The 13,399-nt window shown below is 36.5% G+C and overlaps 1 protein-coding gene across 1 annotated transcript; it reads left to right on the forward strand.

Annotated features, from left to right (window-relative positions):
• Window positions 1–2,294: 2,294 nt before the first annotated feature.
• Window positions 2,295–7,577, forward strand: LOC116115926 (protein PTST, chloroplastic). Its single transcript, XM_031402062.1, has 8 exons — window positions 2,295–2,507; window positions 2,606–2,909; window positions 2,988–3,077; window positions 3,496–3,564; window positions 4,453–4,558; window positions 4,832–4,920; window positions 6,787–6,899; window positions 6,987–7,577. The coding sequence occupies exons 1-8, from the start codon at window positions 2,473–2,475 to the stop codon at window positions 7,087–7,089; spliced, it is 909 nt and encodes a 302-aa protein (XP_031257922.1). The 5' UTR covers window positions 2,295–2,472; the 3' UTR covers window positions 7,090–7,577.
• Window positions 7,578–13,399: the final 5,822 nt, after the last annotated feature.

The raw sequence follows: 13,399 nt of genomic DNA on the forward strand, positions 1-13,399 counted from the left end.
GCCAAATAAGAAAAGGACATGTCAAGATTTATACATGAATAAATTGCATAGAAGAGAATAGATGCCCACCCACGGCCACCATCCATCTGTTTATATTATCATTCAAAATTTAATTATAATCAAAAGCATAGTCTTGGATTGAACAAATATTTTACAAAGCATGACATTATCACTTTCCAATGCCACTGTCAGTTATGATCCAAACACCTCTCATGGAGTTTAATTATTATTATGTTTCCCAATCAAATTTTTCTGTCACTAACAGTAGCAGACATCATCTTTCAATATTCTAACTCAATTCTCAAGAGAATAATAGCATACAATAACACTCTGTCTTTGAATATTACAGAATCTAACCGCAATAATTTAAAATAGTTCCTTTACTCTTAAGTATAGTAAAATACACAAAATAAATGGCCTCTTTAGGAGAGCTAGCTGTTGTAGGCGTTATTTACCTGATGATACAACCTACAGACTACAGAGCCTCAATTTTGCTCTTTTAGATTTCGATAAACAGAGAAACATAGAAGAGAGATGCAATCTGAAGCTAATGTTGAACAAAATCGTCTTTAATGAAGACCATCAGCATCAAATGAACATTATTATTTATGATGTGGTGCAATCTGATCAGACATCAAGTTATGAACGGCGAATATAAAGATCCAAGAGATAAGAGACATATAGCTAAAAAAGAATCACGGAAACAACAAAATCATCACCATTTCCTATAAACTAGCACAAATCATGATCAGATTCAAAAGAGTAAAATACGAGAGTGATAATGATACACATGCCTTGATGCGGCGATAATGGAGACTGCAGAGTGCAGACGCTGGCTGATGAGAAGCGGAGACAAGAGAGTGGACAGTGGAGACAAGAGAAGCAGTGCCGACGACCATGGAGTACCCATTTTAGTCATGATTTGGGCAGCACCGGCGACCGTGGAGTACCCATTTTAGTCATGATTTGGGATGAGAGAAGGCTGATGAGTGATGAGAGATTGAGTTTGAGAGAAGGCTGATGAGTGATGAGAGATTGAGTTTGAGAGAAGGCTGATGAGTGATGAGAGACTGAGTTTAAGAGAAAGGTTGGGGCTTTGGGTTTCATGATTTGGGAATCTGGGATGAATGAAAACTTGAAAAAGGATTTTTTTTTTTTTTTTTAAAGGGACCCGCAGGTAAACCCGTCTTACCCGTTGAAAAAAACGGGCTGGGTCGAGTATGGGTCGAAATAAAACGGGTCAAATTTAAAGACCCACACACTATATTTTGTTCCTGGGTTTAGGGTCGACACATGGGTCCGAACTCGTTTTGTCAGGTCTAGTCACATCCAAGGAAACTAAATGGGAAATTTATTTCAAGCAATTAGTTTTTTTTTTTTTTTTTTTTTATCACCAGAATGTTTGGGCAGCTTATAGATACCTCAACTAACCTCTTAAGGTCTTAGAATTATTGACCAGATAAGAGTTTCAGTGGTCAACTCAAGAGCTTATAAAAGCTTATTTTGCTCTTTTATCATCAGGTCGCCCAATGGTGATTAAATTTTGATGATTAAGATGTCCCAATTAGCTTGCATATATTTCAACTAATCCTCAATGCACATTGAATATCCTATAAGTTTAATATTTTAAGGTAAGCCACAAATATGATAGGTGGTCTTAAAATAATTTGAATCTAAAAAATTAATAAAATAAACAAACCTCCTTGATCGTTAGACCAATTCTTATAATTGTTTCAATTTCATATTAGAAGCCTTTGGTTCACCCAGTCTTTAATTGAAGTCAAGACTTGAGTACAAATAATAAATGGACCAAACCAAGCAAAACAATCAGCTGAGTTGATTAATAAAACTTTAATTTCACGTCTCCAAGACCCCCACCGCCTTTGGTTGACCAAGTCTTTAATTGAAGTCAAGACTTGAGTACAAATAATAAATGGACCAAACCAAACAAAACAATCAGCTGAGTTGATCAATAAAACTTTAATTTCACGTCTCCAAGACCCCACCAATAGTCAGAATTGGGGTACGAATTCCTTTAAATCCTGCATCAAAATTTGAACATGTAGTTCAAGAAGTAAAATAAAAGGCATGTACTTATCCCAAGCTTGAAATATTTAGGTGGCCCGTTTCTTCTTAAATTTAGCCTCATGAATTTGTACAAAGCCTTGGGCTTTGCTTGACTAGAAATCCCAATCAAACAGACTGCATCACGTGGTTCAACCTCCATCGTTCACTTAACCAATACATCACGGGCTAACTACGCAGTTTTTCTTGAATCCATCTCCGCCCTGTCAACATTTCCTGACACGTGTCAAGTTGCACAAATCACCACTGCTTCGCCTAATCGCCTCACAAAAAATCTCATCCCTCGCTCTCACCCTTAGTGTCACTTGCACAATGTCATTTCAAAGTTCAGCAAGTTTTGAACCACAACAAATCTGAATAGAACTTGAGTTATCCCTTCTCTTCCAAATGAGATCGTTTATCATGGAGATTGGTACTGCAAGGTAAACTTTCCCGCTAATTATTTGAAACTCAACTGAATTTAACATTTAAAATTGAATTAGCCATTCATCGTTTGTATTATGTGTTATGATCTTGATAGGTGTTGCCTTGATAAACTGTCGTGTTTTCCACTTAATTTAACGACATCAGATTTTGAAAATTTCCACAAACTTCCACGTCATATTTCCGTCTGGAATCCGAGAACGAATTACCAAAATTCAGTTCATTCTAATCGGGCGTCTACTTGCAAGTATCGGATTCGGATGAAAACATATTCCATGGCTTTTAGTGTGGAGGAATCTCCCCCGTTAAATTCGGAAAATTTTTATAGTGATGGTGAAAATGAGGATGATTCTGAGGAGTCGCGGGAGAAGATTCTGTCACAACCATTGAGCCGTGAAGAGGTTAATTTAACCTAGCCTATACATTCTATCAGGGCAACATATCTATGAGCTAACATGTTTGTTGTGATTTTTGAACAGTTAAGGTCACTATTGACTGATTCCGAAAGACAAAAGCTTGTTAAGAAGTTAAGCGAAGCCAATCAACAAAACCGTTATCTCAAACGACAGGTTTGTATATTACTGTTTGCTTCAAAGTGAGTCAATGAGAAACGATTTTTTGAATAAAATAGCGTAGAAATAAGATAATGAGTGTTCTAGAGGCTTCTGAATTTGATTGCTGAATTATATTCTGTTAATCTATGTATGGATTGTTCAAGTTTGTTACTGTTATGGTTTACATGTCTAGTTGAAAAATGTGTTATCTTCTAATTATGAAAATTTGAATAGACAAAACTATGAGTGAAATGCTAGCGATCTAATGTTCTAACGTTAGAGTATACCTCAAATATTTTACATTTCGTAACCATGCACATAGTTTATTTCTGCAACTCGAAACGACAGCTTTTTAAGCTGTAAAGTTTTTTCATAAGATTAATTTAAAAGAAAAGCCTTGACTCACGTTATATATGTGATCTTTTTTCTATAGCTTTACGTTACAGAGGATGCATTGGTCAACTTCAAAAGCGAACTCGCTGTCTTGGAGCTTGAAATTCAGGTTTACTGTCTACTCTGTCTCCAAAGAAACTAATTAAAAGTAAATCATGTCATGTGTGAGCATATTGTTATCACATTGTGAGTTTGTGACTACTTAAAATCTTGGAAGATCAGCCTTCTTGGTTTCACACTTGGCTTATCGACCATGTTTCTTGATTCTTTGTGAGCTAAGGAAGACTCAAGTGGAAGCTTTAATGACTTTGAAAAATCAGAAGATCTAAATTCTGATTGTAATGATAAGAATTGTGATATAAGGTTTAGCACACTTTGCTGGCTGCACCAAGTCTGAGGAAATTTAATTTATGGTTCTTTCTCACTTAAATTTTGACAAACCAATTTCAACTGAAGGCAGGTCTCAAAATCTGGTCTGCCTTTAAGCAAGTTCAATTCTTGTACTTATTCAAATTGAATATAGCTTGTTTTTCATGATTCCCTCAGAAATCAGAATTTCAATTTACTGTGGGATGTTTGCATCATCTCCCTTCTCATTGGGAAAGATATTTTGCTTTAAGCTTCTATGTTGATTGTAAAGGACTAAAGCAAAAAAGTTGTGGTAGTCATTAAAAGTTTCTGATCTTAAAAACAGAATACAAACATCAGAAGTCTTAATAAAAGGCCTCTCTCTCTCTCTCTCTCTCTCTCTCTCTCTCTCTTCTATACAAATTCAAAATGAAAATTCTACATTGACTGCCCCAATACCGTTATTGATCACTGTGACTGGAAATGGCAATGAGATTATGTGATCCTGCTTCTGATTACCTCAAATAACATTTCTGAAACATTTGCTGAAACCAAAACCAGACAATTACAGATTTAGCCTTCATCAATTCCTGGTGGTGTAACGACAGCTTTTTGATGTTATTGTTCCTTTTTTGTTTTCTGTGGGCAGGCATTAGTCTCCTTGGCAGAAGAAATAGCTCAATCAAGCATTCCAGAAGGTTCTAGAAGGATCAATGGAAAGTTCATTCAATCTCACCTACTTTCACGGTTAGAAGGTACTATTAGCCACATTTGTCTAGATTGATATATTTTGTCCAACAGAGTCTTGTCCATTTCTGCTAATGCTCCTGTATATTTGACATCAATAGTCTAACAAATTTAAGTGGGAAAATATAAAAAGAAATCTCTAATTGCAGGATCTGAAGACTCTTCCATTGGCCTTTTGTATTTCTTCTTAGACATGATGGCAATTTTAAAACTTCTTAGATGTATTTTTCCCATATTGTTTCTAATAAAAGTACTGCTGCCAACTTTCTTGTGGTGTAAAGCTGTACATGAGAAAGTGAAGGAGCAGATTAAGGATGTTGATACTGCACAGTCCAAGGAAGTCCCATTATTTTGGTGTGGCATGGCAGAGGTAAACATGCAAAAAAGTGCACTTATACGCTATTGAATTTCCTTAACTCAAGAATTGTTTTGTGGATTATTTTGCTTGATTTTACCGTCTTGACATATCATAGTTGACCAAAGTTTATGGATTAAAAATTAGCATTTGAGAGCAAAGTCATGTCCAAAGTGCTGAATGCTGGAAGTTTATCTTGGATTTATGATCAACTCAAGTGTCTGCATCATGTTTAGGGCTAGATGTGCATTGCCATATCATGCACATGAATATTTTCTCTGAGAAGTATCTTAGTAAAATTACAAATGGAATGCAACTACTGAGGCAGCAAAAATACATGAAGCAATTATCAGGCTGCCTGTTGTTTCCTTGCACTCTTATGTCATTATTCATTCATTACCACTCTCTACGATATAACACAAAATGAAATACTAAGTTTTTGTGATCTTGCCTGCATCCTTTGTATGCATAATTAATTGTTCTGCTGTAGATTTATTTTTAGCCAGTTTACCTTGTGTGGCATTGATTTTTCTTGTCATACATTTCAATTGATTTTGTTCTTGACTGCATAATGAAGGTTAGTAGAATTGTCTTTGTTTTTAACTTGACGTAGAACAAGATTTTGATCAAAATCGTGTCAAAATAAGCTTAAGCTTATTTGTTTTACTGTTTTACAGTTGTTTGGACATATCAAACACTGACTGCTCTATTTTTTTAATTTATTCATTTATTTTTAATAAAATTCATGGCATAAAGGTCACTATCTGGTGCAAAATGTACATGTCTCAGACTGTCAAGCACGAGTGACTAGATAGTGTAGATTGATTCACACCAGCATTGTGGATTTCGTAAATAATGCACATCTACCTGAGTCTTTCATCACTTCCAGCTTATGCACCTGCCATTTTATGGGTCTTACATTAGCATAATTTGTAACTCTTATGTAATAAGTAATTAAGTTTGAGTTTTTTTGATAGTATGAATCATTAAACTTCAGTTATATACACTAAAGAGGTCTATACATGTTGTAACAATCCTGTTTTTTACTTATGCAAATACTACTTTTAGGTAATGTGATGTAAAGTTATAAGAGAACTTATAAGTTCGATGGTGATTGACTGATTGCTTATTGTTTGGTCTTCTGGTTAAACAAATTGTCAATATTAGGAGCTTTAATCAATCATCTAGTTATATTCCATGTAAGGGAATCAATGAGTAAATAAATATCTATCAATGTGAAAACAAATGATTCACGAAATATTTTTTAACAAATCACTATATGGTAGATGAAGCTAGTCTATAAAGATGAAAATATCAATAAAAAATCATGTTTAAAAGCGATAGAAAATTTGTTGAAGTTCTTATGATTATTCTTAATATTGTTTTTTCTCTTATGTTTATAGTTATGAAAGAGTATTGTAGACCAAAACATTTAAGCATACCTTGTAATTATGATATTTCAATTTTAAGCCCTTCTGAATTCGTCTGCCATATTTTAAACTAGATTTTCTCATTTCTCAATATTGAACATTGATTCAGCATCAATGTAAAAGCTGGCAGTTGAGATTTGCATTTATTTGGGTTTTATGGCATTGATAAAAATTCCATTATGCTAGATGTATACATTCTTAGATTAATCTTCTGGACTCAAGGATTTATTTTATTGCAGTTGATTGTTGTTAGCATCTCTTTAGCCCTGCATTATTATTATTTTTTCCCTGAGGATGATACCATTTTGAAGAACCAATCTTTGCTTTTTATATGCCAGATGAATCATGTGTCAAAGCCTTGAGTTTGTTATGAAAATTTCGAAGTTATATGGTGGATTGTAACTTTTTGGGAATAATTGTAATGAATATGTTTTGCCTCGTATGATATTAGAGTGTTCAAGTAATGGGCACCTTTGATGGCTGGAGTCAAGGGGGATACTTATCTCCAGAGTATGATGGTTCTTTTACAAGGTTCTCGACTACATTAATGCTTAGACCTGGAAGGTATGAATCTTTTGTATTGGTTCACTGTGAAAGAATTATTTAAAAACTAAACTTGTTAACTCATCTAACCCACAAATTTATGTGAAGGTATGAAATTAAGTTCCTGGTTGACGGGGAGTGGCATCTATCACCAGAATTTCCAACAGTCGGTGAAGGATTAATGAAGAATAATTTACTAATTGTGGAGTAGCTCCAGGTCTGCAGTTCCAGTTATATTTGTACGTATAGAGCAACCTGCATTTCCAGTATGAGCTTCTTTCACTTAATCTATTCCTCCTAGTTTTTTTAATCTGTTTAATAGTTTTAAGTAGCAACCAACCTGATTCAACTTCTGCAAACTTTTGTTCCGTATAAATCCTGTTCCAGTCTTATTAGTCCTGGTCCATATACGTCTCACCTTGCTTAGTTTGTATTCCAACTATTTTAGGGGTTTCTACTTTCTACTGCGTAGCTTGCAAATATAGACAGCATTTCCGAAAGGGTATCCATCTAGGTTCTAATTTTTATGTTGTTCTGTAACTTGTGATGTTATTGTGAGTACTTACAAAGCAAAGGTTCATCCTATTTGAACTTTTATGTGGCAAAAAAAGGTCCATCCATTCATCTGTACGTTTCACAAATAGATTTATTTACTATAAGTTATTTATGCATCCGTAAAACTATTGTCAGCAATTCAACATTGTTTGGTTCAACTTATCTGAGCATCAATTCATGATATTACCGGTATTGGCTACATGTTTTGATGAAGAGAATTTGTAGTTTAAACATTTCAACACTCTTGCCAAGAGATTAAAATAATGAGTCAACTCAATAGCTTATGAAATGGTTTTGCCATTTGGCAATTAGTGAATTTGGAAATCACACGGGTTCACTTTTTTTTTCTGAAATAGTATTTTGTTTAAAGTTCTTGTTGTATAGTTTTGAGTGTATCAGTATCACAAACATGATATTAAAATAATTTATTAGCAATAAATTCATACATTCTTTTCTAAATTATAAACCAAATATGTATTCTATAAAATATTGGGAGCCGTACAGTGTGCTGGGATTGTAGACCGAGATCTAGACTCCGTTTGGTTCATTATTCTGATAGTTTTTTGAATAATCTTTTGAAAAAAGTTAAATTGGGCGGGTATTACGATGTAAGATTTAAAAATTAATAAAAATATCTTATATGTTTGTTTATTTACTAAACACCCTTATAATAAAATATTAAAAGTTAACAAAAACACTTTTAACCCACCCATTAAATACGGATAGTCAGCCACCACCATCGGAGGGTGGTTGGAGTGTTTTTACAATTTCTAAAAAAAATATTTGGAGGTGTTTAGTTAAAGTAACAAATTTAAGAAGTTTAAAAGATATTAAAAAATATAGAATAATATTTTGAGAATAATGATGGGTGCGTTTGGTTTAGTATTTTGGATAGTATTGGATAGTTGGATATGGTTATGATTACGAGAATATGATTTTCAGAATATGTGTTTGGTAGAGTATTTTGAACCTTTATATTTGTGTTAAATATTTGATTAATATATTTGTTATAAATGATTTATTAATATAATATTTTATATATTTTGTTAAAATAATGTATATTATATATTACTTATCACCTCACATTTTAATAATACTAAATATTTTATTGGTAATTTTGTTACCCGTATATATTAAAAAACAAAAACCCATATTAATTTCAAGTAGTAATCCACCTGTTTAAAAACATCACATTAAACATATATGATAAAATACTAATTATCAACCCTTACAATCATTATTACACGTATACTCCATTAACAATTATGACATGGTCCACTGTGCTACCCACGTGCATTCGTTATGTTATCCCGTACAGTCATCATGTTGTCTATAATACCTTGTTGCGGTTGACTCGATCCTTCTCCTTTCGGCCATTTCTGCCCCGTTTTGATGATCACAATTGCTTGCCATTACCCGTACTATTATTGGTTTGTTCGAAGATACGGTCGTCCATATTGCACATTCTTATAAAATTTGAAGTACACAACATGCCATGACAATCTTCCCTTGTTTGTCCAACGGATAATTGTTCTTCCTTTAGAATACGGAACCGTTTTTTCAAAACACCAAGGTTCTCTCGATAACATGCGGAGTGAAGCATGTCTGTAATTAAACAACTCTTGTGGCCCCCTTCGGTTACGGCGGTGATCAGAAATATGGTAACCACTTGCCTATGAGGGCGAGAACCCATCCCTATTTGCATAACCCGCATCAACCAAATAGTATTTCCCTGTAATAATATCCCATTGTATTTGAATTACAGAGCCTCAACAGTGGATGTAATACGCTGTAATACGTCAAGAAAATACTTATACCTGGTGAGGATATGAGAATCCAAATTAGTAATCAATAATTGAATTTAAACTCTGAATCATGCGCTGATCCTTCCCATCCAGTAACGACATAAGTGAACATCATGTTAAAGTCGCATATAGCCATTATATCTGTGACATCATCCCTTGCGATTCCGGTCCTAATGGCAAATTCACGTGGAACCGAAGCGTATACATGTGTGCCATCTATAGCTCCAATACAGTCCTACATGAAAATGAGTCATTTCACTAATATTAACCTACTAAAAAATTAATACACAATGAACTTAACTATCTACTAATACCAAACATAATGAACCAGTACCTTAAAGAAAGGGTAATATTTTCTGTTGGCTGATATTTCCCATGAAACATCATTGAAGTCAGGTGGTTCTGATACTCTGTCTTCAACTCACATTAGCATCGCAAACTGCGGTAACATGTCTAGAGATCGTCTCACCCGAATGTTGGAAATCCTCCATCATCATTCTGATTGTCTCATTTTTTCCAACGATTGTTAGAAATATCATAACTTGTTCTTCTAACTCTCCTCCTGGTTGGTTGCAATTTGCCTTGATCGGACAAAAATTCACATAACAATGTAAAACAGTCTCTGTCCATGTAGCACTTGTCATAGATCCTGTCAGATGACCGTTGAGTACTTCCAACATGTACTGATGACCAGTTAATACAGATTGTGTTGTGGTTGAGGTCGACTTGCTTCTAACGCGGCAACACCACATAGTGCAATGGCTATATCTGTCAGTATTTCTTCTTCGTCCCTCTCATCTGTAGCACCGTTGTATTCTTCCTGTACGGCTAGACGACGCCATTTAAACCTACACATTTGCAAAACATTTATCAACAATTAGCAGTTGTTGTACTACTTTGAAAAATATAACAGTCATATTTAATTGTATGACAATCTAAAACAGTGTTTACACATTACAATATCACATAATAAGTTCATACAGTAGCGTTATAAATTGTAATGTAATGACAACTGCCCACTGAGGCATACAAATTGTTGCCAAACAATTATGAAATATAGTGTCATCTACGAATTATTGGAAAAAAGTTTGTGAATCCAGTTAGCCTTTTCCTCCAGTGGGAGTTTCACAATATCTCCCGCCACCCTGGATTTTCATATAAGTACGTGAAGCCGTCAGATAAAACTGTGTCAGTACTTGCATGGCCGTCATGATGTCAATACATGGCTCATGGAGAAAGGATCATGGAGCATGGGTGTTCGCTTTTTCCCTCACATCTCCACTACGATCGAAAGCCCTGGATCCCATTGTCCGCTTTTCCGCAGCTCATCCGTCAGCTAAAAATGGCATCCGCAATTGTATGTCCGGGCCCCTTTCTATGCCTCCGATTTCTTGCTCCTCCATGACCAGATGTGTTTGGCCATTTTTCCCCTGTCACCAATCAGGATCAGGTTCAAAGTCGCTATCTTCCATAGGAACCGAGCCGGGATTGGAATAACTGGAGGGCTCCACCTGTTGGATGTAGATGTGTACGCATATCTTCCAGTGGCAGTTTGCTCTCAAATATTATTTCATAAAGTTCCTTGTGGGGAAGTCCCTTGTGGTAAATTTGTTGCGCCAGTGGGTTTTGCTAATAGTTAAACGAATAATAATTAATATTTAGCAGTCCGAAAAAATGCATATATTTACAATGACTTTGAATAATAATAGTTAAAAATATGATAATTTACCTTGACATATTCTTGCCAAACCTCAACGGGACACGTTGGACTTTGTGACTCCTGATCCCACCCGAATCCTGTGTGTTGCACAATTTCCACCATGCTTGATAAAGTTTTCGCAGGCGAAAGAACTTAGAGGCTAATTGCGTCACGTTGAGTCTCCTGGCAGCCAATGATATGTCGTCCAACATTTTGTAATCAGCTGTTTTTATTGCAGTACCATGTGAAGTTTTGGCCCGCTCAGATAACAGGACCAGAAATCTGTGGGTCTCTCAGCAGACCAAGCCATAAATCACCCATCTAAGGACAGTACGGTGAGGGACAACCAACATTGGGCACCATACGAATCACCGCACATTACACAATATAATACTCACATGTTAACGTAATCAACTAAACCATATAAAGTATACCTCGTTCGATTCGACACTGCTTGAAGACGTCAATGCAGGGAAGATACGACACTGTCGACCAAAGGGTGTATGACGAACTCCAACTCTGGAAAAACGTCGAAACTTTCGCCTCTGTTGCAAGTAATATACAATCCTGCCCGTCGAGATAAATTATGCTGACATCTATGCATATGAGCGTAATTTCTGTTACGATTAAAGAACATTGTCAATCTATAGAACAAATAAATCAATTAGTGAAACCGGAATAAAATATTTCAGTTAACCAAATACAAAACGCATTTAAAGTCCAAATTAAAAGGATTAATGAAAAGAAAAAAGTACTAATACAAATTATTTCCAAAAAAAAATTGAAAAATAGTACGGCTCGGTGTCTTGAAAACAAATAGGTAACGAAACTTACAACTTGATTTGGATACGTCGGGTTTCTTTCCCTTCTCTGAGTCAGATAAACATCCAAATACAATTAAATGGATCCGTGTGTACACGATTAAAAGCTGTCAAACAAACAAAAAAACCCAATTAAAACAATTCTGTGCCAATTGCCGAATAAAATAAAAACCCAATTAAAACAATTATATGCCAATTGCCTAAAATAAAACTGAATTAAAACAAAACCCAAATAAAACAATAATTGCCGAAAAAACCCCATTAAAACAATAAAGCCGGAAAAACCCATGCTTTAATACATATAAGGTGGGTTTGTTTATTATTGGACACATTTTCCACAAACAAGAATGTTCTTTTCAAAAAAAAAATCAGTCAAAATGCAACTACTGACGGTGGGTGTCTTTACGCAGATTGAGTGGTTTGATGGAGATTGGGGTGTGGGTTTGATCCGATCGTGGTGGCTCAGTGGGTGCGTGGTGGCTCGGTGGGCTGGTGTTGGGTCATGGTGGGCGTGGGGGCTCGGGTGGGCTTGTGTGGGTAGATCGGTGGCGTGGTGGCTCGGGGTGGGTGCGTGGTGCTCGGGTGGGCTGGGTTGGGTGTCGTGGTGGTGCGTGGGGCTCGGTGGGCTTGTGTGGGTTAGATCGGTGCGTGGTGGCTCAGGGTGGGTCGTGGTGGCTCGGTGGGCTGGGTTGGGGTCGTGGTGGTGCTTGGGGCTCGGTGGGGCTTGTGTGGGGGTAGATCGGGTGCGTGGTGGCTCGGTGGTGCGTGGTGGCTCGGGGTGGGTGCGTGGTGGCTCGGGTGGGCTGGGTTGGGGTCTGGTGGTGCGTGGGGGCTCGAGTGGGCTTGTGTGGGGTAGATCGGTGCGTGGTGGCTCGGGTGGGTGCGTGGTGGCTCGGGTGGGCTGGGTTGGGGTAGATCTCGGTCGTGGTGGCTCGGGGGCTTGTGTGGGGTAGATCGGGTGCGTGGTGGCTCGGGGTGGGTGCGTGGTGGCTCAGTGGGCTGGGTTGGGTCGTGGTGGTGCTGGGGGCTCGGGGTCTGGTTTCCGGGTTGACGGTGGGTTCTATGTGGGTTAGAATGTGGTTTGTGACAGAGGGCATTGGGGTTCACGTGCTGGTACTGGAAACTAGAAAGGGAGATGGTGGTAATGCAAACTGGAAGTGAAGCACCGACCTGGTAATGGATTATCAGAAACTGAAATGGTGGTGATGGATATTGAAAGTGAAGCACTGAAAACGGTTATGTGATTGAGAACTGAAGCACAAGCTGGTAGTGAGGATGCAGTATACTGAGAAAGTGAAATGGTCAACAGTGAGGATGCAGTGAAAAAAAAAAAAAAAAAAACAAACTGTAACACACATGTCGGATAGTGTCGGATTCCATTATCAGGGTAGCCATTCTGTAAATATAAACAAACAGCATTTCAAAAATCCGGTCTAAATACAGATAAAAATAGTTAGCCAAACATGCAGTATTTTTACTGTTTAATTTTTTGAAAATATTAATAATAATATTCTTAAAAACGAAACAAACGAAGCCTTGGTTTTTGAACAAATTATAATTAAATATTTGTTTGGCCATCACTATCTTATTCAGGGAAGTGATATATACTATACAATATTAGATTGAAATTATATACGTATA

This window comes from Pistacia vera, unplaced genomic scaffold, assembly GCF_008641045.1.
Source record: "Pistacia vera cultivar Batoury unplaced genomic scaffold, PisVer_v2 Contig757, whole genome shotgun sequence".
Taxonomy (NCBI): domain Eukaryota; kingdom Viridiplantae; phylum Streptophyta; class Magnoliopsida; order Sapindales; family Anacardiaceae; genus Pistacia; species Pistacia vera.

What these genes read in the sequence shown, in the direction of transcription:
- LOC116115926 (XM_031402062.1), top strand. Translation starts at nt 2,473, where the DNA reads ATGAGATCGTTTATCATGGAGATTGGTACTGCAAG. An exon ending in AACCATTGAGCCGTGAAGAG is followed by an intron (nt 2,910 to 2,987) that starts GTTAATTTAACC and finishes ATTTTTGAACAG; the next exon opens with TTAAGGTCACTATTGACTGA. An exon ending in TCTTGGAGCTTGAAATTCAG is followed by an intron (nt 3,565 to 4,452) that starts GTTTACTGTCTA and finishes TTCTGTGGGCAG; the next exon opens with GCATTAGTCTCCTTGGCAGA.